Source organism: Anser anser (assembly GCF_964211835.1).
Source record: "Anser anser genome assembly, chromosome: 3".
Classification (NCBI taxonomy): Eukaryota; Metazoa; Chordata; class Aves; order Anseriformes; family Anatidae; genus Anser; species Anser anser.
In genome coordinates, this window is record NC_139722.1 from 89,024,330 (window position 1) to 89,048,148 (window position 23,819).

Sequence of the window (23,819 nt, forward strand, 5' to 3'; positions counted from 1 at the left end):
TGCCCTTCAAATACCTTCCCAGAAAGCGGGACGGGGTTTGCCCGGCAAGATCTCCAGTATAATGCCCTTCTGCAGGCAAAGGCTGGTGCGGGCAGGCCCCACGACCTAGGGGGGCTGGAGCTGGATACAGAGAAATAAAACCCAACCGAGGATGCGCCCCCTCCCCTTTGACATGTAGGTGCTAAGAAATCACCGCAGCTGCAAAGCAAAGGGCTTGGGGGGCCGGGCGGCGGCCGGGATGGCAATTTGTCCCCTGCTGCCCCCTCCCCCCAAATGGCTCTGCTGGACTTTGGAGCGATTCCCACGGGCGGGCGAGGTGAATTTTGACCCGAACTCACGCATCGCTCGGCGGGGCAGAAAGCGCGCCCGTGGGGCTGCCGGGGTGGGGCGGGTGGGGGAAAAAGGTGGGCGCGCATCGTGGGAACCGCGGGTGGGGGACGGGGTGGGGGACACGATCCCGAGTGGGGCGAGCTTTGGGGGGGGGGGGCGCGCCGCGCACCCCCTTTTACCTCCGTGGCCTTTTCGCCCAGAGCCGCAAGGACGAGAGGGGAGGGGAAGGAGGGAGGGGAATCGCCAGAGAGGGTGGGACTTCGGCGGAGCGTCTCTCCCCGCGGCCGCGCCGAGCAGTTGCAGAGCGCCGGCGAGCGGGCGGTGGGGCGGGCGCTGCGCGGGGAGCGGGCGCTGCGCGGAGCCGCCGCTGGAGTGCGCGGAGCCGCCGCTGCCGCGGCGCCGGGGGGCGAGGAGCGCACGCCGAGCCGGCGGGGGACAGCGCGCCGCGGGAGCACCTCAGCCCTCCCCGGGCACCGGGACCTGCGCTTGGCTCGCCGCCTTGCTTTATCCTCCTCCCGTTTAATTGAATTTTTTTTTTTTTTTCCCCCACCTATACTTTGGATTTTTTTTTTTTCTCTCCCTTTCCTGCAGAGCTCCCCCCTCCCCCCCCCCCCCCCCCTTTTCCCCTCTTCTCCGCCCCGGTTGCCTCCCTCTCCAGCCAGTTTGGATTTTTTTTTCTTTTTCTTTTTTTTCGCCCTCTTCTGATTTTTTTTTTTTTTTTTAAAAGCGGTGGACGGCCGAGCGGCGGCGGGCTCAGCCCCTTCCATCCCCCCGGCGGGGGGAGGCAGCCGCCGCGAAGAAGAGGTGGGGGGCGCGCAGGAAAAGAGATGCATTGAAACTTTTCCCCGCAAACTTTGGCGTGAGTGCGCGAAGCCGAGAGCGAGCGCGGCGCGGGTGCCTCTGCCTGCCCCGGTTGCCGCTGTGGAGCTCGGATTGCCCGGCGGCGGGGGCCGGGCGGCGGCGGCGGGGCGGCCGCGGAGCCTGCGCTCGGCCCGGCGGAGCGCCCACCGGGAGCAGCAGCGGGGGCCGCCGGCGGAGAGCCGGCCTTATGGAGGGGTGAACGCGGACGCCCCGAAGAGGAGCCCCCCTTCCCCCGGAGCCCCTCGCAGCGCCCGGCCGGCGGCACCCCAGGAGGGCACGGAGGAGGCGCGGGCGAGAGCGCGGCGGGGCGGCGGCGGCGGCGGCGGGGCGGCGGCGGAGGCGAGGCGGAGCGCGGCGGGCCCCGTTCCTCCGCGGCGTGCGGCGGCAACCATGAACTTTCTGCTCACTTGGATCCACTGGGGGCTGGCGGCGCTGCTCTATCTGCAGAGCGCGGAGGTAAGCGGCGGGACGGGGCTTTTGTGCCCCCGCGTGCGGAGGGGAAGGGGTTGGGGGGGCGGGAAAAATTAAGAAAAAAAATGTTTTTTTTTCCTTTTTTTTTTTTTTTTAAAATTTATTCCCCCTTCCCTCGGCTCCCACCTGCTCGCTGTGCCCGTGCGAGGGGGGCGAGGCGCGGAGGGGCCGCGCACATGTGCGCGCATTGCACGCCCCCGCCGTGGGGCTCCGCGGGGCCGGGGCGCTGCGCGGCGCTGCGCGGGGCAGGGAAGGGAAGGGAAGGCAAAGGAGGGGAGGCAGCGCGCTGGCTTCTTGCATCAGCCTCTCTCCTGCCGGCCTCGGCTCTCCTGACATTGCAAAAGGGTGTTTCGGCGGTATTTGCCTTGGGTCCCGGCTCGGGTTCGCGCTGCCGTGTGGAGTTCAAAATACCTAGCTGGAAAAACAAATAGAGATCAAAGAGGACAAAATGGATCCTGAATTTCTTCCAGATTGATTTTTTTTTTTTTTCAAAATGCATATCTCCTGCACCGAGATTACAAAACCCCTCGTTTTTCCCTTCTCTCCTTCCTCGGTCACTTTTACTTTTGCCTCATTGTCATTCCTGAGCGATTAGAAACCGACTCTTCCTCCTTGTCTTTCTCTCCTTTAAAAAAAAAAAAAAGGAGAGAGAAAAAGAAAGGCAGCTTTCTGTGCAAACCTGTCCTATAAATCTGTTTTCAAAAGAGTCAAGAGGGCTGTGTTGCCAAGAGATATTAAGGGGTTTAGACAGAGTGCCCACGTGAAAGTGGCTGTATGCTAGGCAGGCGTGGATTATGTTTTAAGGGCTGTAAGGAGCTAGTTCTCCCCTGCCATTCCTCCTCAGCTCTCGGCGAGAATGCGGGCCAGATCATCTCCCACTGTCGTGAACATAAACGTCGCTTGCAAACTAATCAGTTATTCACATTGTTTGTTCAGCACCGATGCTGGAAGGTAACTCCCCAATTAGGAGCCATTTCAGCTGTAAGCGAAGTCATGCAGGCACTGCACGCTTTGTTTCTAGCCTGTTATATCTCTACTTTCTCCAGTGACAGCCGCACGTTAGGCTGTGCTCGATGGGAACCGAGGCTGAGCTCTCATTAGAGCGTGTCACGGAGCAGCTCCGTGCAGCCAGCCTGCCAGATTTGGCTCGTGGGACGATTCTTTCCGCTCTCCAAGAGTTTTTCCACCGTCACCGAAAACAGGGCTTCTTTGCCTCCCAGCTCCTCAGTAAACTTGCAGAGCAGCGTCTGTTCCCTGGCTGTAGGTTAGACAACTCCGGGTCGGTGTCTAGTGATAATACCCTTCAACCCTCCCCTTGCTCCTTCTCCCCTCCCCTTCCTCTTCCCCGGAGATGAAGCTGCGGATCAGGTAGGGTCCAGGTCTGCCTGTCCTCGGGAGTCGCGTGAAAGCCTCATGCTGCCTTTTCTCCCAGGCGGGAGGATGGTGCTGCTGAGAAAAGACAGAGGGTAACGGTGGGGGGGGGGGGGGGGAAAAAAGAGTAGGGAAAAATTCCGGGGTGGCGTGGGAAATGTGGGGTGGTGGGAAGCGTTGCGGGGATAATTGCACGAGAGATCGCGAGATGTTCAGACAGCCGGGTGATGCGGGCCATATAAGTGCTCAGACAGACAGACGGTGAGGTCTGTCCTTCAGTTCTGTCCTTATTTGTCCGTTGGTCGCCTGGGCACCACGGTGATGGGAACGTTGGAAATACCAGCAGATCTCACGTAGGCAGCTTGACGATGGCTCTGGGCACGGCAGAAAGCATGACTCTTCACGTTGGGACTAGGGTTTTGTGCTTTGATGATAATATTTATCTGTAGCGTTAATCAGGCTGTCGTGCTGAATAAAACCTATCTAGCTAGCCAGGCGCGTTGGAGAGAATTAAAGAAAAGCCCTGGCAGAGGCTGAGCTGGGAAGGCAGGGTCCAGCGCGTGTCAGGCTGCTTTCCTGAAGGCGAGGGAGGAGGGACGCAGGAATCACGGTGCTCCCCCGGAGAAGGCGGCAGGGGGATGGCTCCTGACCGAGGGAGCTGGTACGGTCGCTCCTGCAGCGAGGCCGGGACAGCGGGGAATTGTGTCACGGCCCGGGCTGGGTGGCGCTGATGCCACAGGTGTCTGCCTCTGCTCGTGGCACCAGCCCTTCCGTGCGGGAGAGGGAGGGAGAGGTGGTTTTGCAGTGCCACCCTCCCAGCTGTTGGCCAGCGGGCGTGTGTGTAGCCCCGCAGGGTGCGGGAGGTTGCGTTTTTGTCCCCTTCCAGTCCCCGGTTTCCTAGAGAATGGGGGAAGGCAGGTCCTTCCCCATCTTCCTTTGTCCAGGGGTCTCGGCGGCGGCATGGTGGCGGGTGCATGCTGGTGGGGGGCTGAGAGCTCATCCCTTCCCACCCCGAACCGTGGAGGGACCTGGCTATACCAGCTGTATTGCCACAGGGAACAGGCAGCGATCAGACACGGAGGGAGGGAGAGCGAGCCTGTGACCAGACTGCTAATGATCACACACCCACCAGCCGCGCTGCCTTCGGCGTGCCTCTGCGCCAGGCCCCGCTGGGAGCCCCGAGAGCCTGCCTCCCGAGCCCCCTGGCAGCCAGGACACCACGGGTCACCTTCCCCAGAGCCGCTGCGGGCCCGCGGTCCGGGGACACGCCGGGAGGAGGAGGGCTCCTTCAGGAGCAGGGGAGAGGGGAACCCATGCTGGGGTCTCGGAGGGGCTCTCCGATTCCTGAGCGACCCCGAATCGGGTCTCTTGTCCGTCCTGCTCCATGTCAGAGGTGCCTGCGCCGTGCTGGCAGCTCGCGGGATTACTGATCTCCGTCTGTAGGTACAATGGGGAAGGAGTGCAGCGAGTCCCCCCACCGCTTAAGTAGAAACCGCTGAGAAGAATTTCTAGCGCCTAAGACGAAAAGTGCCTTAACTCCTGTCCCAGAGCCCCTCTCAAAGTGGATGGATTGTTTGTTCCAGTCCTAAACAGTTACAAAGCTCTTTTAATGAGGCTGCACAGATTAGGGGGAGGGGAAGGGAGAGAAAGAGTCCTGGTGGTGGTGGTGAGGGGGGTGATGGCTGGAGAGGAATGACTTGATTAACCTTTTCTCTCCCTTCAGAGAGTAACTTGCTTCGTACTGGCACTTGGAGGAGAAGGGGGGCGGGGAAGGTGCAGATACAGACAGTGTGAGGCAGGTTTATTTGCTCGGGAGGGTTTTACCCCACTTCAGGATGTGCATTCACTGCGACCTGCAAAGGGCACAAAAAGGAGCTTCCCCCTGGTCAGCCCCATTCTCTGGGGGCATTTTCCCTGCTCTCGAGCCCAGGGCTTGCTTCCACACCTCTGTGAAATGCTGAAAATCTATTGGAAACAAATTGTGTTACAGAGCTGTTGGGTAATTCCAAAAGACAGCAGAGGAGAGCGTGACCTTCAGGCTCCCACCGAAGGGCACGCTGGGCCTGCTTGTCCCTTGGAAGGCTTTTGGCTTCCCATTGCCCTTTATGATACGTAGCAGCCTGGTTTCAAGCGAGGCAGAACCCCCTGCCTGCTCTGTTGTTTGAGTGAACGGGCTTGGAGGGCATTAGCCACAGGTGAAAGGCACTGCCAAAAGGGCAGAGAGGTTTCCTGGTATAGTGGGCAGACAGCGTGTTACTGATAGTTCTGGGAAACCTTTTGGGTGACTGCTGAGAGCTCCCCTTCGAGTGCTGCAGAGCTCTGCCGGGGGGAACAGCAACCTCGTTCACCCTGCTCCTGGCAGGCTCCGTACCGATCCTGTTTCCCACCCTACGGGTGCAGTTGCAGCCCAGGTCTAGGTGAGAGCTGGGAGGGTGCTCTGGCTCCCGCGCCGGTGCATTGGGCAGGGAGAGGTGCTGGCCACGCGCAGGTGAGCAGTGAAAGTGTGCGGCTTACGTCTGCTTCCCAGCATCCATGCATCACGTGCGCGTGTTCGTGTGCGTATGGAGGCAGGGGGCTTGGCAGCAGGCTGAGCCGCCTCACGCTGGGAACAGGCAGAAAGACCCTCAAGGTGTCTCAGAGCTAATTTTGCTTAGTCCATCACGGTCATTTGGTGTGCAAACCAAAAAAGGTCTTGGGAGCATTGTGACTTGGATAGATCGGCCTGGCTCGTGATCTTCTTCCTGTGCTATGACATGAATGGAAGCTTTTCTGCCCTTGATGCGGTTTTCTTTTGACCCATAGATCTTCAGGCGCTGTGCGTCTTTGGAAGGCCGCTGCAACCTCTGCTGCCTCCATTTTGTTTGTGCTGTTGCAGTGACCTTCACACTTCAGGAATGAAATTGTTCCTAGGAACCTGCTTTTTAAACTGTTATCACAGCACTGAGGTTAGGCACACAGGCTTTTCTCCCCAGGGACATAACAGATCCACGCGTGGGGCGGCTCAGGTCTGGGCCTGGTGCGTTATTCCCAGGTACAGAAGGACGTCGGTTGAAATGAGAAGCAAGGAGTTCGATCAGGGGGACCTTAGACAAAGGGAACTGTGCACAGACACAAAGGAATGGCTGGGAGAGGGGCTTTGCCGGCTCTCTTTCCTCCTCCTTTTAAAAGCTGACACTTCAGGCCACTCAGAAGGTGGTGCTGCCCTGTGCACAGGGCTGCTAGAAGACCATAGGTGGCAGATTCCTGTTGTGAGCTCGAGGTGGACTTTGCCTGCTCAATTCAGTCCTGTCTCCAGCTGTGAGATCAGAGGGCCTTTTTCTAAGCCCAAATACAGCATGTTGCTGATGAAACAGTGCTCTGTGTGTTTGCATTGCCACTCTCTTTTTGCGCCTCTGCTGAAATGCAGCAGGTTCCGGGGTGGATGGCGTCACGCAGGTGGCAACATACCTTGCAGAAGTGAAGAAACCCAAGCCTTTTTTGGTTTTGGTTCAGAAAAGAACAGCAGGGGGAAACCTGACTTGGCTGGAAAGTTACGTCAGAGCTAAAACCCTCATGCAGAGCAGGAAGAGTGAAGTTTTTGTTTCACCTGAAATTAAAAAAAGAAACTTCCTCAGTGAAGCAGCGTAACACCGCTCCATCCCAGTCTGGGGGTGGGATCCCTGTTGCTGCTCCTGCCTGCGTCAGCGGTTTGGAAATGCCCCTTGTCCCAAGAGGGCAGCAGGAGCGAATGCAGAGCTCAGGGCCTCTTTTTGTCCTGGGGAAGCCGCGCAGGGGCAGGGGACGGGCCCGTTACGTGACAGTGCCAGCACAGAGGGACACATGGGGGTTCACGGCGTGCGGTGCCGCAGCAGTTAACCGCCCTGACACCGGGCCAGATAGCGACACCTCTGTGGCCACCGCCACAGAGTGACAGACATCGGTGACATTGAGCGGGGCGCGATGCCCTTTCGCGCCTGACAGCCCTTCTCCCCGCTCGGCCCTCCTCCTGGGCCAGATTCACCTCTATGGCGGGGAAGGGGAGGCCTGAAGGAGAAAGGCAGGCCTGGCGCTGCTCTGGAGGTGGCACCGGGCCCACGGCTTGCCCAGGCCCACGGAGCAGCGCGGGCCAGCGGGAGAAGGTCACCCGCGTTGTTTTTCTCACCCGGCCCTCATCTGCTCAACGCTTTTTGCCCCCAGTCGCTGCAAATCCCTCGGGGGGGCTCCTTCCAACCCCTCGGGCCGCTTTCCTCTCCCCTTTCCCTTCCCCGGCCCCGTTCTCCCTTCGGCTCCTGCGGGGCCGAGGACGGAGGGGAACAAAAGGGCTCTGTGCCCGCCCCGGCCTCCCCGGTGGCGGCGGGCCCGGCTGCCCCCGGCCCGGCGTGGGGGGCTCCGCGTTGTGACCGATTTTTCTCTTGTCTTTGCAGTTGACGAAGGCTGCTCCTGCCCTGGGGGATGGGGAGCGGAAACCCAACGAAGGTAAGAGCCGGGCGGTTTCCCGGGGGGCTCGGGGGAAGGCGGCCCGGGCCCCGGGAGCGGCCGGCGGCCAACACCGCCACCTCCCGGGGAGCCGCAGCGGGAGCGGGGGGCTGCCGCCGCCGGGCGCCGCCATTAGCCCCGGCGGGGTCGGGGCCGGACCCCGCGGGGCTGGGGGCGGCCGAGGGATCGGGGTCGGGATCGGGATCGGGATCGGGAGGTGCGGCGGGGCCGGGACGTGCGGCGGGGCCGGCCCAGCCTGCTGCGCGCTTCCCATAACTCCGGGGAGAACTGCGTGCGTGCGCTGGTGCACACACACACGCTCATTTATATATATATATATATATATATTTATGCGCGCACACAAAGAGCTGAGTGGCTGCGAACAGCCTCCTAGGAATTCGCCACAGTGCCGTAGGAAGGGATTTGTCATCTTAGCCGCCCGCCTCCTCCCCGGAGGCGCCGGTGGTGCCCGGGCGGCCGGGGCTGATCCCCGAACAAAGGCCGGAGCCGTGCCCGACAGCCCCGGCACCACCAGCAGTGGCTCTGGGGACAGAGGGGTGGCAATGCAGGGTGACTTCCAGCCTCGTCCCCCAGCTCAGGCTACCGCTGTGTGCAGAGCCAGGCTTGAGAAAGGCACCCTTTTACTCCGGTGTAAGCAGGCGTAAAAGGTTCAGGGGTTTGATCCCATATAGGTTTTGCTTAATCTGATGCGGGCAGCGCAGTAGAGATGGGACCAGGTGATCCTGGAGGTCTTTTCCAGCCTTAAAGATTTTACGAAACGAGGTGGTGCCTGTGCAGCCGTAGTGATTCTGTGCTGCTCCAGCCACCCAAAGGCCAGGCTGTGGCCATGTCCTCGGCCCCGTGGGTTTCTGCGAGCACATGTGTGTGTAGGCCAGGAGAGCAGTCAGCCGCCAGGCTAGTCAGAGGTGCCTCCTGCAAGCCCCCCTGCCTGGTGGAGCCCCGTGCCTTGCAGCAGGTGGGCTTTCCGTCCGCAGTCCTCCGCTCAGAAGTGGGGGCTGTGGACTTGGGGGCCTTCAGGCTGAGGTGATCATCAGTCAGCTTCTGTTCTGACCATGTTTTCCCCATTACCTTGGCAGCGGAGCAGGCCCCTCGCTGGCGTGGCTGGCTCTGTCGGAGGTCTCGCAGGGTCCCCCCATGGGCTGTGACCTCCAGCGTTATTCCAGCTGGAGGTCAGCAGAGGGCTCTAGCAGTGTGGGCCCAGATTGGCTTTTTATGTTGCACTCTATTTCAATTTCTGTAACTTTATTGGTATGACCAACTGCAGGTAGCCAGAGATTTGTGGCAGGCAGTGTTTGGGCTAGGTGTCCATTTTGCGTGGCCGAAATTTCCGATTTGCTGGCGGGCTGCCGCATGTTGCGCTTGACCCTTGCTCCTGCTGAAGTCAACAGAAGAAGGTTCAGTGACTCCAGAGGGATCAAGATGGAGCCTGCCGTGAGGCTTATTTTGGTAACCAGTCCCTCTGCTGTTGGTAGAAGAGAGCTAGTGTCCTGATCTGTGCCATTTGTTGTGTCTGACTACGTTCCTGGGGAGGGAAGAGTTGAACAGAATTTAATTCCCTGTCACAGGAAGGTTGATGGGAGCAGGGGAGAAGTTGGTCTAGCAACGTGAGCAATGGGACTCCAGTGCTATTGCCTTGATGCTATTCCTGGCTCTGCTATGCAAATACATCCGCGAGCTAGAAATCAGGACTCTTGGCATTACCTTCCTGGCTCTGCTTCTGTCCTGCTGTATGACCTTGGCGGTTCTCTCTCTGTACCTCAGTTTCCCCTCTGTTAAGAGGAGTCGATGATGTGCCTCTGTTGTACAAGGACAATCCTGCAGTGCCTTCTGCTGATGCTCCTGGGGTCTTTGGGGTGGGTGCGTAAGGTGACTTTGTGTCTTTGGCCATTTTGTGCTTGCTCTGAGATGTCAAGCTGCGACAGGTTTTTATTTGGGATGGACTTACTCTGGTTGGAGCCTGTAATTTTAACTTCAGCCCCTACCGTTTTGTGCTCAAGAGAGCCTTCCACATGTTTTGTGGCACGGGAAGTTGTAGAGGAGTTAGACAAACACTCTTTGTTTGTTCCACGAGAAAAGATTTTCTGGTATAAATAAAGGAAACCACCAGCACTTGTGGCTGCACTTTTATTTTTAACAGAACAGTGTGTCTGTATTGCTGCTAAGCCATTGACGGGGAGGGAGGCAGAATGATCACAGACCTGCTCCTTTTCTAGTCTAGCTTGTTCCCACTTGACTGCTCCGAATTTGGACTTAATCCTGCCTGCTGTGGCCATGTCTGCCTAAAGAGTTAATGTGGGCCCTGACTGAGTTTTAACCTTACTTCCCTCTCCATTCACAAAGAAAAACCTCTGACTCAAATTTGGAGGTGTTTTACAGGGTAGGGGTGTGGGTTAAATGTGGGATTAACTTTTAACATGGGCTGAGGCCCAAATTGCAGGAAGGGAGCAGGCCAAGCGGTGTTAGTCCTTCAGTGACCTTCCTATGTTTCCCCGTGAAAGACAGACGTCCTTCCGTCCCTGACACAACCAATGGAAAGGAAGCACGGACTGAATCAGCCTGGCAAAGTGCGGAATATGACTCCCAGTACATAGGAGTAAGTGTAGATACAGTAGCAGGGGCAGGGCTTTGTTGTGAGGATGACTGTACCTCAGTCATGTGCTCCGGTTTGGGAACTAGCTGTGCAAATGGACTGTGGAGTGCTGCACAGTCTCCGTGTGAATGCTCTGTGTCCAGGGAATCGAGGCAACGCGCCTTTTGTGGGAGGATATTCTGACTGGCAGTTGGATAAAGAGTCCCCGTTCCCTCTTCCGAGGCTGATTCAGACTTTGGAAAATCCTTGTACGTTAAAGTAAAGGCAAAAACTCCAGCACTGATAACGGGAGGCGTTTGGTCCTGTCAGATTTCCCAGATCTCAAGTATAGTTATCAGGGTGCAGCCATAAAAGTAAAGGCTCCGCAAAATAAATCAAATGTGCTGTTCCGTGGCCAATCTGTAGTCCGCATTCCCTGGTATAATCCAGCTGCTCGCGCAGTGCAAACATGTAGAAAGCACTGTGGACCTGAATCAGTTTCACTTCAGTTTTCTGCCTGGTTTCGGTTTCTGGCTCTTTATATGCTCCAGAGGAATTCAGTGAGCAGCAGTTGATCTGCACAGGTAACTATCGCTTTTCCTCCCTCTTTTCCTCCCTCCTTCCCCTTGCAGTGGGTCTGGAAGCATTCTTATCCAGCGCTGTGCTTGTGTTGCCGGAGTTCCCAGATCCTTTCTGCTGGCAGAGCGTGAATAATCAACAGTGCAGTTCAGTGGCTGTCATTGTGCCTGCAGAATTTCCCACATATTAAATTGTTCAACTTGTTGGAGCATAGGCAGTGACTAAGGTCACTCTGAAGGGGAGCAGGAAGAAGGAGGTAGCACAGACAAGATCGGAGGACAGGCAGGAGGCACGCTGTAGTTAGGGGAGGAGGGAAGAGGAAGGGAAGGGACAGGGAACAGAGGCATGCTGTCTTTTAGGCTAGGAATACCAACAAGCAGTCCATGCCTGCCAGGCTACATTTCCTTTTCATAAGCCACTTTCTCTTTTAATAGCTGCTCACGCTCTCTGACACTTCAGACTGCCTGGATGGGAGCTCCTCCCCTCTTGTACCCGCTCTCAGCGCTGTGGCACTGTCAGCTCTGCATGACCTAGAATTAACTTTCAACAATTAACTGCGGGCTGTGAGCTCCAAGCCCTGCAGCTTTTGCATTTTTGTGGCAAAGTAACCTTTATGCCAGTTTGTCACAAGTTCAGGGTGCTTTAGAAACGCTTACCAGAGACCATTTTTCCATGATGCAAGCAGTTTGCGCTTATCACTCAGAGTTATCAACCTCGGTGCTGTAGGACTCTGCATACTGTACAGGTGGATCATTATAGCGTGTAACAGCACGGGGCAGGTACTATCTCTCTGTGCATACGCTTATCCTCTGCTCCATTTGAGACAACTTCCTTTGCTGCCTGCATGCTGGTAGAGCTGGGAGGCCTGGAGGGCTCCAGGGGCTCGCTGTTTGCAGAGGTGTACGAGCAGCTGGGTTTTGTGCGTGTGTACTTATCTACCCTATCTCTCATCTCTTTAAATCTCTCCAACCCTTGACCAAGCAGCAAGACGAAGCTTTGGCAAGAGACTGGGAAACATTGAGAAACGCTTGTGAAATCAGTGCAGGTCGCAAGCAGTTAGTGTTTGCTCCATTCAGAGGGAAGGCAGGGGATAATGGCAGATCCACCCCGTTCCCCCTCCCACATCGCCTTATTGTGGTTCAGTAGCCAAGTGTGTGGTCTGGTTAATCCTGGGGGTGCTGTGGGCTTGCTTCGAGTCTTCCAGGTGCTGGCTTGCTTCCTTGCTGTGGGAGAGTGGTCAGTGTAGAGACAGGGAGGCTGCGACTTGTAGCAGGTGCTGTCGGTCTTCTGAAGGTGGCCTGCTGAGGTGGATGCTGCACGTGGGCAAAAGCTGTAGCTGGTGGGGAGAGTGGAGCCACGTGGATGCGCTGCTCACAGCTGTCTCACCATTCTCAGGGGTGCCTCTGCGCTGAGGTCTACAGAGAGGATGCTTTTGGCTCTGGCTTATACCCCTGCCTCCTAAAACCAAGGCATCAAATGGCCTTTTTGAAAGAGGGTAAAAGACGAACGAGTGAAGGGCCTTAATCCAGAGTGCAGGTCATCTGCAGCAGCCTCAGGTGCTTTTTAGCTGGGCTACTTTGCTTAGAGGCAGCATGTCTGAGAGTATGGGGAATGGCAAGGGGACGAGGCACCTGCGGGATGCATCATGTTGCCAGGGAGGGCCAGTCCAAATAGCGAAGCTCTCCGGTCCATCTTGTCTCTGTCCCGAAGCAGCAGGAGGAAGGGCCATCTCCTTCTCTTCCCCTACTGATTTGGGGTGTGGGTGGGAGGGAGGGAGGGTGGGTGAGTAGGGCAGAGACGAAGGACGTAGGCCTGCAAGACTGGTAGTGAAGAGCATAGGGTAGATGTGTTGCAACTGTCTGGCTCATTTTAAGGGGCAAAGCACTAGACATTCTTGAGCTAAGTTTGCATTAACTTATTCCCTCCATTCCTCCCTGTAGTTATCAAATTCCTGGAAGTCTACGAGCGCAGTTTCTGCAGGACAATTGAGACCCTGGTGGACATTTTCCAGGAGTACCCTGATGAGGTGGAATACATATTCAAGCCATCCTGTGTGCCTCTGATGAGATGTGCGGGTTGCTGCGGCGATGAGGGCCTAGAATGTGTCCCTGTGGATGTGTACAACGTCACGATGGAGGTGAGGGCCCAACTTGCAAGCTGGCATGCTTGGGTGGAGAAGGCAAGTCACCCGTCACAGCCACCCCAAGAGATACAGAAGCTAGCAGCAGGCACAGGAGCATTTCTGCAAAGGAGCACTTCACGCGTAGAGAATGCAAAGGAGCATTTTTGATGCCGTTATCTCTGAGGCCCCGGAGAAGATACTCCCCAGACCCTTGCTCTACCTTAACTCTGCATTTGGTCCACACAGCTGTTGCTCTGAAGGCAGCTGAGTAGTGCAATAGGGAAAAGCCTGTCAGTACTCTCTCCCGGAGGGCATGTGAGGTCAGTCTTTACCAACAGAGCAGGGGATTTGGGTCATTAGCTACACTGGCACAGCAGGGGTGGAAAGGGTCTCTAAGAAACACACTGCTTCAGTGTCAAGTGGAAAAGCCTTTCTGCCTCTGGGCGTCCTCCTCCTTTGTTTGGAGGCTGCTGAATTCATTTCTTGGAAGAGACAGGGACTGGCCGTGATAGCAAAGGCTGGGCACACGGGGAAGGTCCAGGCTCTGCTTAGAGAGCATTGTCACTGCCCTTGTCTGCCAGCCTGGATTCCAGCTTGTATCCACTGTGGTGCTAGTGTCCGTTACCCTTAGCCTGTAGCTCCCTCACCTACTTTTGTCCCTCAGCCTCTTGAAAGGGCACTGTAAATATTGCCATCAGTTTTTGATATGGATGAGAGACGTGCAGGACTGCGTGATTACCAGCCAGTGCTTTTCACTTGTGACCTCGGCTGTGTTTGAACTCCGGCAGAGAACCTCTCTGTGTCCTTCCATGGTTCCCCTGTATTGCTTTTCCACTTGCATGCTCCAGCCTGGGCCAGAGCCTACTAGCACGGTGTAACTAAGGACAGTTTTCTTCTTACCATTCCTTGCTGAATTACATGTTTTGGCTGGCATGCCTGCATGCCTGTGAAGGGTCAGAAGCACTTCAGGAGATCTGTGGTGCAACTGCTAGAACTAGTGGTCCAGCCAGGTTCTGGGTTGAGAGACTGTGACAGTACATGCCTAGCTTCCCGTATAACTTCCCTGGAGGCACACGGAGCGGGGGGCTGGGCGAAGTCTGGCTCTGCAGGGGTGTTTTAAGCACAGAGCACCAGATTTATTCTGTGTGTCATCTCACTGAGAAGGTGACATGTCAGCCGGGAAGGAGTGGTGGCTTAGGGAACGGTAGTCGGACGTGGAGCTTTTGCTTTGGGCCTTTGCTTTAGACTGAAACATGCCTCTTTCTGGGAGCAGGCTGAATGCTCCATTGCTGTCTCGCTAGTATTGACCAGGGACGGCTCAGTGAGAATCTTACGGTGGTGTTACGCCCTCTCCCATGCCTCTGTCTCCAAGGCAGTCCACCAGTGCTGGCACCTTGCATGCATGAGCAAACAGAGCTTTGGCACGAGCCTGGTGTTGCCGCTTGCTTGTGATCAAAGGCCTTCTCTGCCTGGGCGAACGGGGCCTCAAAGCCAGCTCAAACTCTGCCATGCTCTTCCCAGGAGCACCTGGGGTGCAAATGCTTTGCCGCGCAGCGGGCTGATTTGGAGCTGTGAATATAAATAGTGAATGGGCAGTGACCCTCTCTGTTTCTTTCATTCCAGATCATGAGAATTAAACCCCATCAGAGTCAGCACATAGCGCACATGAGCTTCTTACAGCACAGTAAATGTGACTGCAGGTGAGAATGGAGCAGCACTGGTTCCTCTTGCGATAAACTTATTCTGAGCCTTTCGTTTTTTCTGCCGTTGGGTTGGGACTGTTGTCCAGAGGCTTCTGCGGTCTCCTCAGTTGGTTTGCAGTGGGATGGCTGAGCCTGGGAAAAGAACTCTGCTGGCGAGGCTCCTCCATCTCTAGATATGGCAGGTGGACACTGCTAGCCTGCAACCTGGGGTCTTTTGGCACTGGTGAGGTGCAGCAGGAGAGCAAACGCTTTGAGAAGGACTACTTAACCTGTGCCATGGGCATACTGCAGCGGCAGCTGTACATGTCCTCTTCCCTGCGCTTGCGGGAACTGGGAATAATACTGGATGTGTATGTGGTAAGCTCCCTTCTAATGAGGCCTTTGTTCTCTCTTCCCCCACAGACCAAAGAAAGATGTCAAAAATAAACAAGAAAAGTAAGTGACAAACCTTTCCTCCTTTCTCTTTTGGTGGTTGGTTGGCATTTCCTCTCCCCACTGCCCCTTGCCCTTTTCCTTGGTTGGTTGGAGATACTCACTTTGAGAAGGTGTTTTTGGAAATGGCATATGGTAGTGCATGGGGCGACACTCTGAATCCGTTCCAGGTGGGCACAGAAACCCAGATCTGACGGTCCTTCCTTCATACCCCAGACCTGGAGCTTGCATGACCCACGACCATGGCAGTCATTCCTAATGCTTTACCCCGAGTCAGGGAAGTCCCGTCGTGTGTGTCCTACCAGAATGGATTCAAGGTGCAGCCCCCGTTCTCCCTTCCCTCTTCCTGGGGTGTTTCTGGTTACTGCAAATCGCTGCCTTTCTTTATTATTAATTTTTTTTTCTTGCTGCTTGAGTGAGAACTTGCTGGCTTCTTTCACAGCAGCTTGGGTAGGAACTCTGCTGGCTACAGGGAGAGGTGGCAGTGGAGGCCTGGTGAAGGCAGGACTGATGCCATGCACGATGTGATGCTGGTTTTGGTGGGGTGGGGGCGTGGGAGGGTATAAAAGGAGGTGGATCTCCTAGCTGGGTCTCGGTGGAGGCTTTCAGGAGAGTTTTTTTCAAGCTGATGGATTTACTCTGGTGACCTGAAGAAGGTTAAGGCACAACCTTCCCTTTCCTTCCTCCCCAAAGTAAAAAGGTTATGGAAAGTAGATAAATCAGCTCTCGCCCTGCAGTAGTTGCAGGGACGATCACAAAACGTGGAACAACATGGAAAAATAGAGAGACCTCTCTGGGTGAGAGTGTCAGCCGGACTGCGCATGGCTGGGATAGCGACTCTGCCACTTGGAGGTGCGGAGTTGGAGAGGAAAGGGGTGAATACTGGGCGATGAGGCTGAAACAGAGAGAGAGAGCAAGCGGGAGAGTGAGAGGGAACTTCTTTCACCCCTCTCCTGGCGGTTGTGTACTTCTAGCCGCCTTCCAGCCTCTCCTCCTCCCCCTGGAAATCCGCTCGTGGCTGCATCGGGCAGCCGGCGCTCCTCTCTGTGCAGGGCCGTGTCGGGGACGGTCGGTCTGCGTGGCTCTGTGGTCTGAAGGTGTGCGAGAGTTGGGTCTGTGTGAGCTCTGGTGAGGATGGGGTGTGGGTGAAGCAGCCAGCCCGGACTGTGTTGCATTCCCTTTCCTCTTCTAACAGCACCTTGCCTGCTCTTTGCTGGTTCTGCACTCCCCGGGGAAGGAAGGGAAGGGATGGGAGAGATTGCTGTGCTTTGACTTGCTCTCGATTGAAAGTCCTGTTATATTGGTGCCCCTCTCCTCCCTTCAGGTCGATTTTCCTCCCCTCACCGCCTCCCTGTGACTCCTGACACGTAGGGCAGAGGCTGGGAGTGAGCTGATGCTCTGACACTCGTTCCAGCGAGAAGACTTGAACGGGGCCTAAGGAACACCCGTGGTGCTTTCCCTTCTGCCCCCCCATGTCCCCTCCCTCGACAGCTCCCTCCCGAGGTGGGCTGCGCCAGGGAAGGAGGGAGTCTCTGCTGAGCTGCCGTGGTGCCCACTTGTCTGACAAGCCCTGGTGCTTTGCCCAGGGCCTTCTCCTCGCATGCCTCTCCCTTGGTGCTGCGCTGATGTGGCTCAAGGAGCAGCGCAGGCTCCAGCCTCCCTCCCTCTCTGTGCTCTCGCTGGGCTGTAGAGGTCCATGGTTAGCGTCCAGGCCTGCACGTCCTAGCCCCGTCCTGTCCCGGCTCCTGCCACCGAATCAGGAGCAAGGGGTGAATTTTTAAGAGAGTCGGTGCCTTGGCTCCGTCCGCTCATCAGTTTGTCAGATCCATGTGGAAACCGAAGGGAGGGAGGGAGTGGGTGAGGGAGAAAAGGAGGGAAGGCCTGAAGCCTCTTGCTGGTTATCATCTCCTTGGTGTCATAGCTAGGTCAGGCCTCCCTCTTCCTCCTCCGGCGCTCAGGAAGGAGGCTGCCGGAGGGCTATTAGCGGACAGCGAGGTCTCCTGGAGCCCACTGAGCCACAGGCAGGCAGTGGGGTGGGCGAGCAGAGCCCGCGGGCTGGGTGGCCCCTTCCCACACAGCGCCGCTGTGCAGACCTGTTCTCCCCCCTTGTCCCAGCGTGCTGAGCCCATCCCGAGGCAGGATTGTCGCCATCCCTGGGCTGCCCCCTCCTCGCCACCAGGTCAGGGCGGTTTCCTCTTCCCCAGGGGGAGCCCCTCCACACAGGTTGCCCCTCGTCAGCCAGCGTGCGCCTGAGCTTGTGGCCCGGGATGGTTGTCTGCGCTCGCTGCGGTTGCGTGACGCTTTCACCAGGCTTTCTGTTCCCTTCCCCTCGCCCCCGCCCCGCTGCCCCTCTCCGGGGAGCTGCGGGGGCCCTCTGAGACAGCCCCGCGTGGAGGTGGCCTCTGCGCACGCCGTGTCCCCTGGCGCTGGCTTGGCTGCGGGCAGGCTGGGTGCGGTGCTGGCAGGAGCGCAGGAGGCCCGTGAGTGTGTGTGCGAGGTGGAGATCTGTGCTTCGGCCCCGGGACTTGCCCTCCGGTCCTGCCTCATGTGCTTCCCCCTCCCAGCAAGGCACATGGCTGTGTTTTTTTTCTCTTCTTCCTTGCGTTTTCTTCCGTTTTCTCTCTATCTCTCCCTTTCTTTCCTTCTCTCTCTCTCTCTCTTTCTCTGTTTTTTTTTTTTTGTTTTTCTTCCAGAAAATCAAAGCGAGGAAAGGGGAAGGGTCAAAAGAGAAAGCGCAAGAAAGGCCGGTACAAACCACCCAGCTTGTACGTTTGTGTCCTCTGCTTGTAGACTCTCTTCCCTCCCTTTCCCCAAACCAGTCCGCCTGCTTGCTGCTCACTCAAAATCTCACCCTCCCCTCCCAGTCACTGGTGGGCTGCAGATCCCGCAGGGGCAGCGCTGGCGGTGGCACCGCTCTGGCACGAAGGGTATCTCAGGGAAGGCGGCTTTCGCTTGCTTGGCTCTCTCTAATCATCACTGGCGACCATTTTCCCGAGGCACAGGAGCGCGGGTGGGTGGGCGAGCGCTCTGCCCCTCTTCTCCCACTCCTGGGGTTGCAGCTCTGTCGCGCGCTGTCCCCCACTTGTCTCGTGCTACGGCGACTGGCGACGGGCAGGCTGGTGCCTGCCATGCATGGGTGTGTGTGCGTGCGTGCGCGCGTGTGCGTGCGTGTCTGGTGGAGTCACAAGCGGAGAGGAGAGGTGGGACGGTGGGGAGCTGGAGAGGGGGTGCTGGGGAACTGGGGGGCTCTCTCTCTCTTTCTCTCTCTCCCTGCTGGTTTCGGTGGCTTCTCTCTCCCTGTCTCTCTCCCTGTCTCTTTCGCTCTGTCTCTCACGGTGGTTCACAAAATTCTGCATTGAAAACTCACGGCCCTTCCCTCACGGGAGACTCCTAGGTGGCAAGGCTGGGACGGGGCTTACAGAAAGGAGGGCCTTGCCGACTGCAGGGATAAGCACGTGATGCTGGAGCCCAGCTGCTTTCCAGGGGGGAGAGACCCTGTGTATTTAACTCATTTAGCCGCTGGCCTCTTTCTACTCGAATAGCCCACTTCAGAGGACGCCTTTCATTGATATATCAATGGCTGGTTGGGACCTCTCACCTTCCCATCCTTGCTTCCCCCTTCCTCCTCCCTGTGGCCTGTGCCGATGGATCCAATGCAGCATTTGTGAATACTGTGCAGAGCCTGTTCTCTTTCTCTTTACGCTAATGCAAAGGGGTGCTGTCCTGACCAGGTTCTGGGGCTGCCGGGGTGCTGCTGGAAAACCATCAGCCCGCGACGCTCCAGTGGGCAGCATGGGGGCTGTGGGAGGGGGCAAGGGGATTGCTTTGATGTTTAGGGTGTTGCATGTGTATTTTCTTTCTGCTGAAGCGCTGTAGCTTAGACATCTTTCCTTTTGCCTTTTTGCAGTCACTGTGAGCCTTGCTCAGAGAGGAGAAAGCACTTGTTTGTACAAGATCCCCAGACCTGTAAATGTTCCTGCAAATTCACAGACTCACGTTGCAAGTCGAGGCAGCTTGAGTTAAACGAGCGCACTTGCAGGTTTGTGTCCTGAAGGATGAAAGAGAAACACACAAAAAGAAAGAGAGAGAAAGAGAAAGAGGGGGGAGCTTGCTTCCTGCTGACTTCTGGCACCAGTGCTATATGATTACTTCGTTTGTCTATCCTACGTGGGCCAGAGGGCAGAGGGTCTAACTGAGATGAGCACAGAGATTCCGTGTGTCAAAGGGCAGCTCTGCGTTTCTGATGTGCTGTCAGGACTTGGACGGGGATGGCTCCCAGAGACAGGGCATTTGTACCTAAGGTGTCCATTCCCCTAGAACGAGGTAATGGAGTTCATGCTGCTGTAGTAGCCAGGGGGAGGGTCTGCAGCCCTCTGTGCATTATCTGTGTGCAACTCTGAGGGTACTGTTGTACAAAGCCAAATCCTTCTTAGCTGACTAGGATTCCACCACCCCTGTCTTCCAAGCCCTTTCTGTATGGCTTGTGGACACTCTGCAGTGTGCGGAGTAAGGAAGGCCAGGCCAGGAACCTCCCTCACCCTCAAGGATGTCCTCATGCTCTCATTTGCCTTTTTGTTCTTGAAAGCCAGGGAGAGGGCCCTGTCCTCTTGCACTGTGCTCGCAGTGTACTTACTGTCCATGTCTTGGCCAGAGTTGTGGTTTGAGGGACTGCACTCAGGGCTGTGATGTGGGATACAGCATGTCTCTAGGTGAAGGCAGGCAGAGGCCTGGATTTCAGTTACCAGGTGGGAGATGCAAAGACGCTGGTTAGTGTCTGCTCAGAAATCCACACTGTGCATGTGTTGTCTGAATGCTACTTACCATGCACCACCTGTGGCATGGGCATGTGCAGAAACCGATTCCTGGTTCTCACCTGAGCACTTTGGTGAACTCAGTGGGGTCACTTGACTCGCATCAGCTGCGTGTGCATCTCTGGTGCGTGATCATCCTACCTATCCGTAGAGAGGACAGCGATGGGTTTGCTAATGAGCCCTTGGTTGTGCCTCCAAACTCAGTTCACAGAGATCTAGGAGCTTCCTCCTGTCAAGAGAATATTGCAGGAGCAGTGGCTGGATGAGAAAGAATAAGGGAGAGAGATCCAGGGTCCTCACCAGTGGCTGCATCCTGACAGAGGAGACATCTGTTTGCCTGCCTGGAATTGGCTAGGTGACTAGGGCTGCGCTTCCATTAGGTGTGAAAGTGCTATGTGCCAAAATCAGGGAGGCATCTAGGCACTGCCAGAGTGGTGGAAACTGCTCTGCAAACAGAGGAATTTTCTGGGGTTCTGTAATCCGAGTGGGAAAGTAATTGATGGAGGGGCCAGAGTACAGCAGCTTCCAGAGTTACACTTCTCCCAGTGAGCATAGCCCCCGAAGAATGAGACCAGACCTAACCTTGCTTTTTTTCCTCTGGTCCTGCTCCCTATCCACAGAGTAACTGGAAATTACCCTACAGAGTTTGAAGACTGAGAAATAGTACAAAGTACAAAGAAAAACAAACAATACCCCAAAGAAGTCATGACGGCAGAAGGGGTTTACTTGCTTCTTTTACTAGTCACTCCCTGTGGTGGGATAGTTGGCACTAAGGGAGATTTCCAGAGCTGGTGTATTGGCCAGGAAGATAGGGAGGAGTCATAAGAGTGGGTAGCTTATCTGTTTCCAGATAAAAAGCTGGTTAAGCTGTAGTTCTTCCTGTTCCATCTCTTTGTAGAGTTAGAATTGGGCCCTGGAGGGGAGGGCAAATTTTTGTTTCTCCTGCTGCTTCTTCAGGCTGCTGCTGCTGCTCTTCTGTGGCGCTAACCCCTGCTTGTGGCAGCCAGTGAAATGAGACGCGTTTTCTTTTCACCTTCTCGCCTGCATGAGGCTTTGTTGTCTGCATTGCTTCCAACCCAAACAAGAGGCTAGGTGGGGGGCTGAGGGAGTGTGTCTTTCTGCATGCGTTGCTTAGCCTTGTTTTTTTGTGTGTGTGTATCTATGTGTGCATGGTGTGAGAGGGTGCAAACAAGACACTCAGCTCAGCTTGTGAGTGAGGAGACCTCTGATCCTGCTCCTAAATTTACCCCTGTACCAGTGTCCCTCCGTGTCTAGGTGAGCCTGCGGGAATAGAATTCATCGACCCATTCATGGGTCGAGGTTCTCCGCTGTTCTGCCCTGACTGCACAGCACTTCACCCCACCAGTGACGTCATGCCATGTCTTAACGCCATATGCTCTTAAACACATCAGTCACCTCCCTTCCTCCCCTTCCCTGTCCTACTTGCACCCCCGTCACAAACATTAATCTCTTCTCTCTTTCTTTCCTTCCCTCTCCTCTCTGACAGATGTGAAAAACCGAGACGGTGAGCAGCGGAAAAGAAGGGGGAACAGCCCTGTTTCTGGAGCCTGATTTCTCGCCTGGACAGAAAAATACAAAACAAAACACTAATCCAAATGAACCCTAAAAATGAAGGATCGGTAGAGCACAGCACTTTCAGTACGGACGATGGACTCCGGAAGGAACATTCCCCAAGGCACCCGCCGCACAGAATTCACCTTTGGGTTTTGAACTGTTTTATTTTATTTTTCTTTTCATGCTGCTAAATAACAGAGCCAGGAAGACTATAGGGGTGTATTTGATGGGTTTTCCCATGCATACATATATATGTGTGTATACATGCATATACATATATATATATGTATATATATTTTAACCACATCTATATATACATATATGTATATCTTAACCACACACACACACACACACATATATATATAATATATATATATATATACTGATTATTTTTTTTAACATTGCTAATGTTATTGGTGTCTTCACTGGATAATACTCGACTGCTGTGGACACAAGCGGGCTACTTGGGGCATAAGAAACAAGCTAAGACTGGACTTGAGTAGAAGCGCTGGGTGTAAACTTCTTAACTCTAACTGACTTGTGCGGCCTCCGCTGTTTCTCTGTAGAGTGTGCTGTACCACAAACCACCTTCTCCTTGCCTGGGACAGGGAGGAGAGGTGATGGAGAGGATGGGCAGGGAGTTCCAAAGAGCGGCATCCTAGGGTGCGATGGGTCAAAGGCCAAGGAAACGGCCATCTGCGTGATCAAGGATTCCTCCTCCCCTCTCTTCCCCCAACCTTCGCCCTTACTCGTCTCATAACCTGCCTGCCTTGCTGGGACATGGGATGTCAGTGTACATTTTGCGTTGACTTTATTCGCTATAGAAACTTCGTCAGAGAGGCAATGCTGGCTTCTCTTAAGGATGGTGGGCAGCTGATGCGCACTAACTTTCCATTCAAGGAAGTATCACAGGAGTCTAGATTCCCCGCCCTTGGTGGCTGCAAAAGGACATAAGGCCTACAGTGTGCTGAAGCAAGAATGGGGACCGGTGCATAGCCACACAATTGTTCAGCACTGTCTGCTTTCTTCATGCACAGAGCTGCCACTCAAGAGCATCCAAGATGCTTATGGAACATTTCTGGAAAGGGATATTAATCAAAAGTATATACACAGTAGGGGTGTGTGTGTGTGTATGTGAGCGTCAAGATTTTTTTAATGGCGTACTGTAAATATCAGGCCCCTTTTCCAGCTTTTGGGCTGGGGAATCAAATGTGAAGGCAGCCGGAATCCCCAAGCCGTGTCTGAAAATCTTGGCTATGTGTGTATCTGCAATATACGCTGTGGTGTATGTGAAACCCACCTTACACACGCGCGCACACACACACCCCTGAAAGCGTGTTTGTACATCTATGTGGATATATATAATCTAGTTCTGTGATTAAAATTATTAATAATAATAATAATAATCAAAAAGGTACTCGGTCTGTGTCAGAAATCTGCCAAACATCATCTGCAATTGAATTTTTCAACGCCTGATAATGTACAACACGGAAAGCTTCCAAAAAAGACAAGACAGTCTAAAAACAGACTCACAACAAGTGACTACTAACCACTAGGAACTCCCCATCCGACTGATGGCTTTCAGAAGGAGAAAAAAAACACACGGGTGGGTGCTTGCATCTGCAATGTATAATACTCATGCTGCATCGTGCGCAAGACAGAGGCTTCCGATGGGGGGGGGAGGGAAGAGAAAGTGTTTTATATACTTATTTAATATCCCTTTTTAAATTAGAAATTAAACAGATAATTTAATTAAAGAGTAGGGATTTTTCAGTATTCTTTGTTAATATTTAATTTCAACTATTTATAAGCCGTACCTCTTTTTTTTTTTTTTATTTGTACTGGTTGTGTATAAATTTAACCTTCCTGTTGTCCCATCCCATCTCTCCCCAATTGTTGGCAGAGTCAGTAGCATGTTATGGGCAGTTATTTAATTAATTTCTCTAACACCTACCCCTACACATTCCTATTGAGACAAGGGTTAGATATACATCTACATACTATATATATATTTGGCTATGTGTTTGTATATATATATATATGTTTATGTATATGTGTGATTTGGATTAAATAGACGCTACGATTTTTTTATATATGTAAAAAGAAGAGACAGGAAAAATAGAAAATTCTACATCTTGAATCTCTCTCCTTTTTAATTTTAATATTTGTTATCATTTTATTTATTGGTGCTACTGTTTATCTGTAATAATTGCGGGGAAAAAAGATATTAACACTACATATTGTGTCTAGTGAATTTTTTCAAGATATTCCTTAGTGCATATTTATTTTTAAACAAAGAAATTACAGATATATCTTAAAAAAACGACGACGACGACGACAAACAAACTTTTTTTGTATTAAAGAATTTAATTCTGACCTTGATTTCCTTTGCCTTCTCCTTCTGCCTTGCATCCTGATTTTCTTCCATTGTGTAGCAGACCCTCCAGCATTGCCTCTGGAGGACACAGGGCTCCAGCAGCCTGCCAGTTGGACTCTTGGATTTGGGCCCAGCGCCTCCA

The 23,819-nt window shown here is 54.5% G+C and overlaps 1 protein-coding gene across 9 annotated transcripts; it reads left to right on the forward strand.

The window, feature by feature from the left end:
• The first annotated feature begins 620 nt into the window (after nucleotides 1-620).
• On the forward strand, nucleotides 621-23,676 carry VEGFA (vascular endothelial growth factor A). 9 transcript variants are annotated; one of them, XM_083831017.1, is made up of 9 exons: nucleotides 621-1,647; nucleotides 7,437-7,488; nucleotides 12,598-12,794; nucleotides 14,403-14,479; nucleotides 14,885-14,917; nucleotides 15,085-15,231; nucleotides 17,608-17,679; nucleotides 18,822-18,953; nucleotides 21,233-23,676. In XM_083831017.1, exons 1-9 carry the CDS (start codon nucleotides 1,582-1,584, stop codon nucleotides 21,252-21,254), a joined length of 798 nt encoding a protein of 265 aa, XP_083687143.1. In that variant the 5' UTR covers nucleotides 621-1,581; the 3' UTR covers nucleotides 21,255-23,676. The 9 variants fall into 9 exon arrangements, with proteins under 9 accessions (XP_083687143.1, XP_083687145.1, XP_083687144.1 ...); XM_083831019.1 differs by lacking the exon at nucleotides 18,822-18,953; XM_083831018.1 differs by lacking the exon at nucleotides 17,608-17,679.
• Nucleotides 23,677-23,819: the final 143 nt, after the last annotated feature.

Excerpts from the sequence above, each read along its gene's own strand:
- VEGFA (XM_083831017.1), top strand. The coding sequence starts at position 1,582 with ATGAACTTTCTGCTCACTTGGATCCACTGGGGGCTGGCGGCGCTGCTC. Across the intron at positions 14,918-15,084 it reads GTCAAAAATAAACAAGAAAA|GTGGGCACAGAAACCCAGAT; the intron begins GTAAGTGACAAA and ends AATCCGTTCCAG. Across the intron at positions 15,232-17,607 it reads CCTACCAGAATGGATTCAAG|AAAATCAAAGCGAGGAAAGG; the intron begins GTGCAGCCCCCG and ends TTTTTCTTCCAG.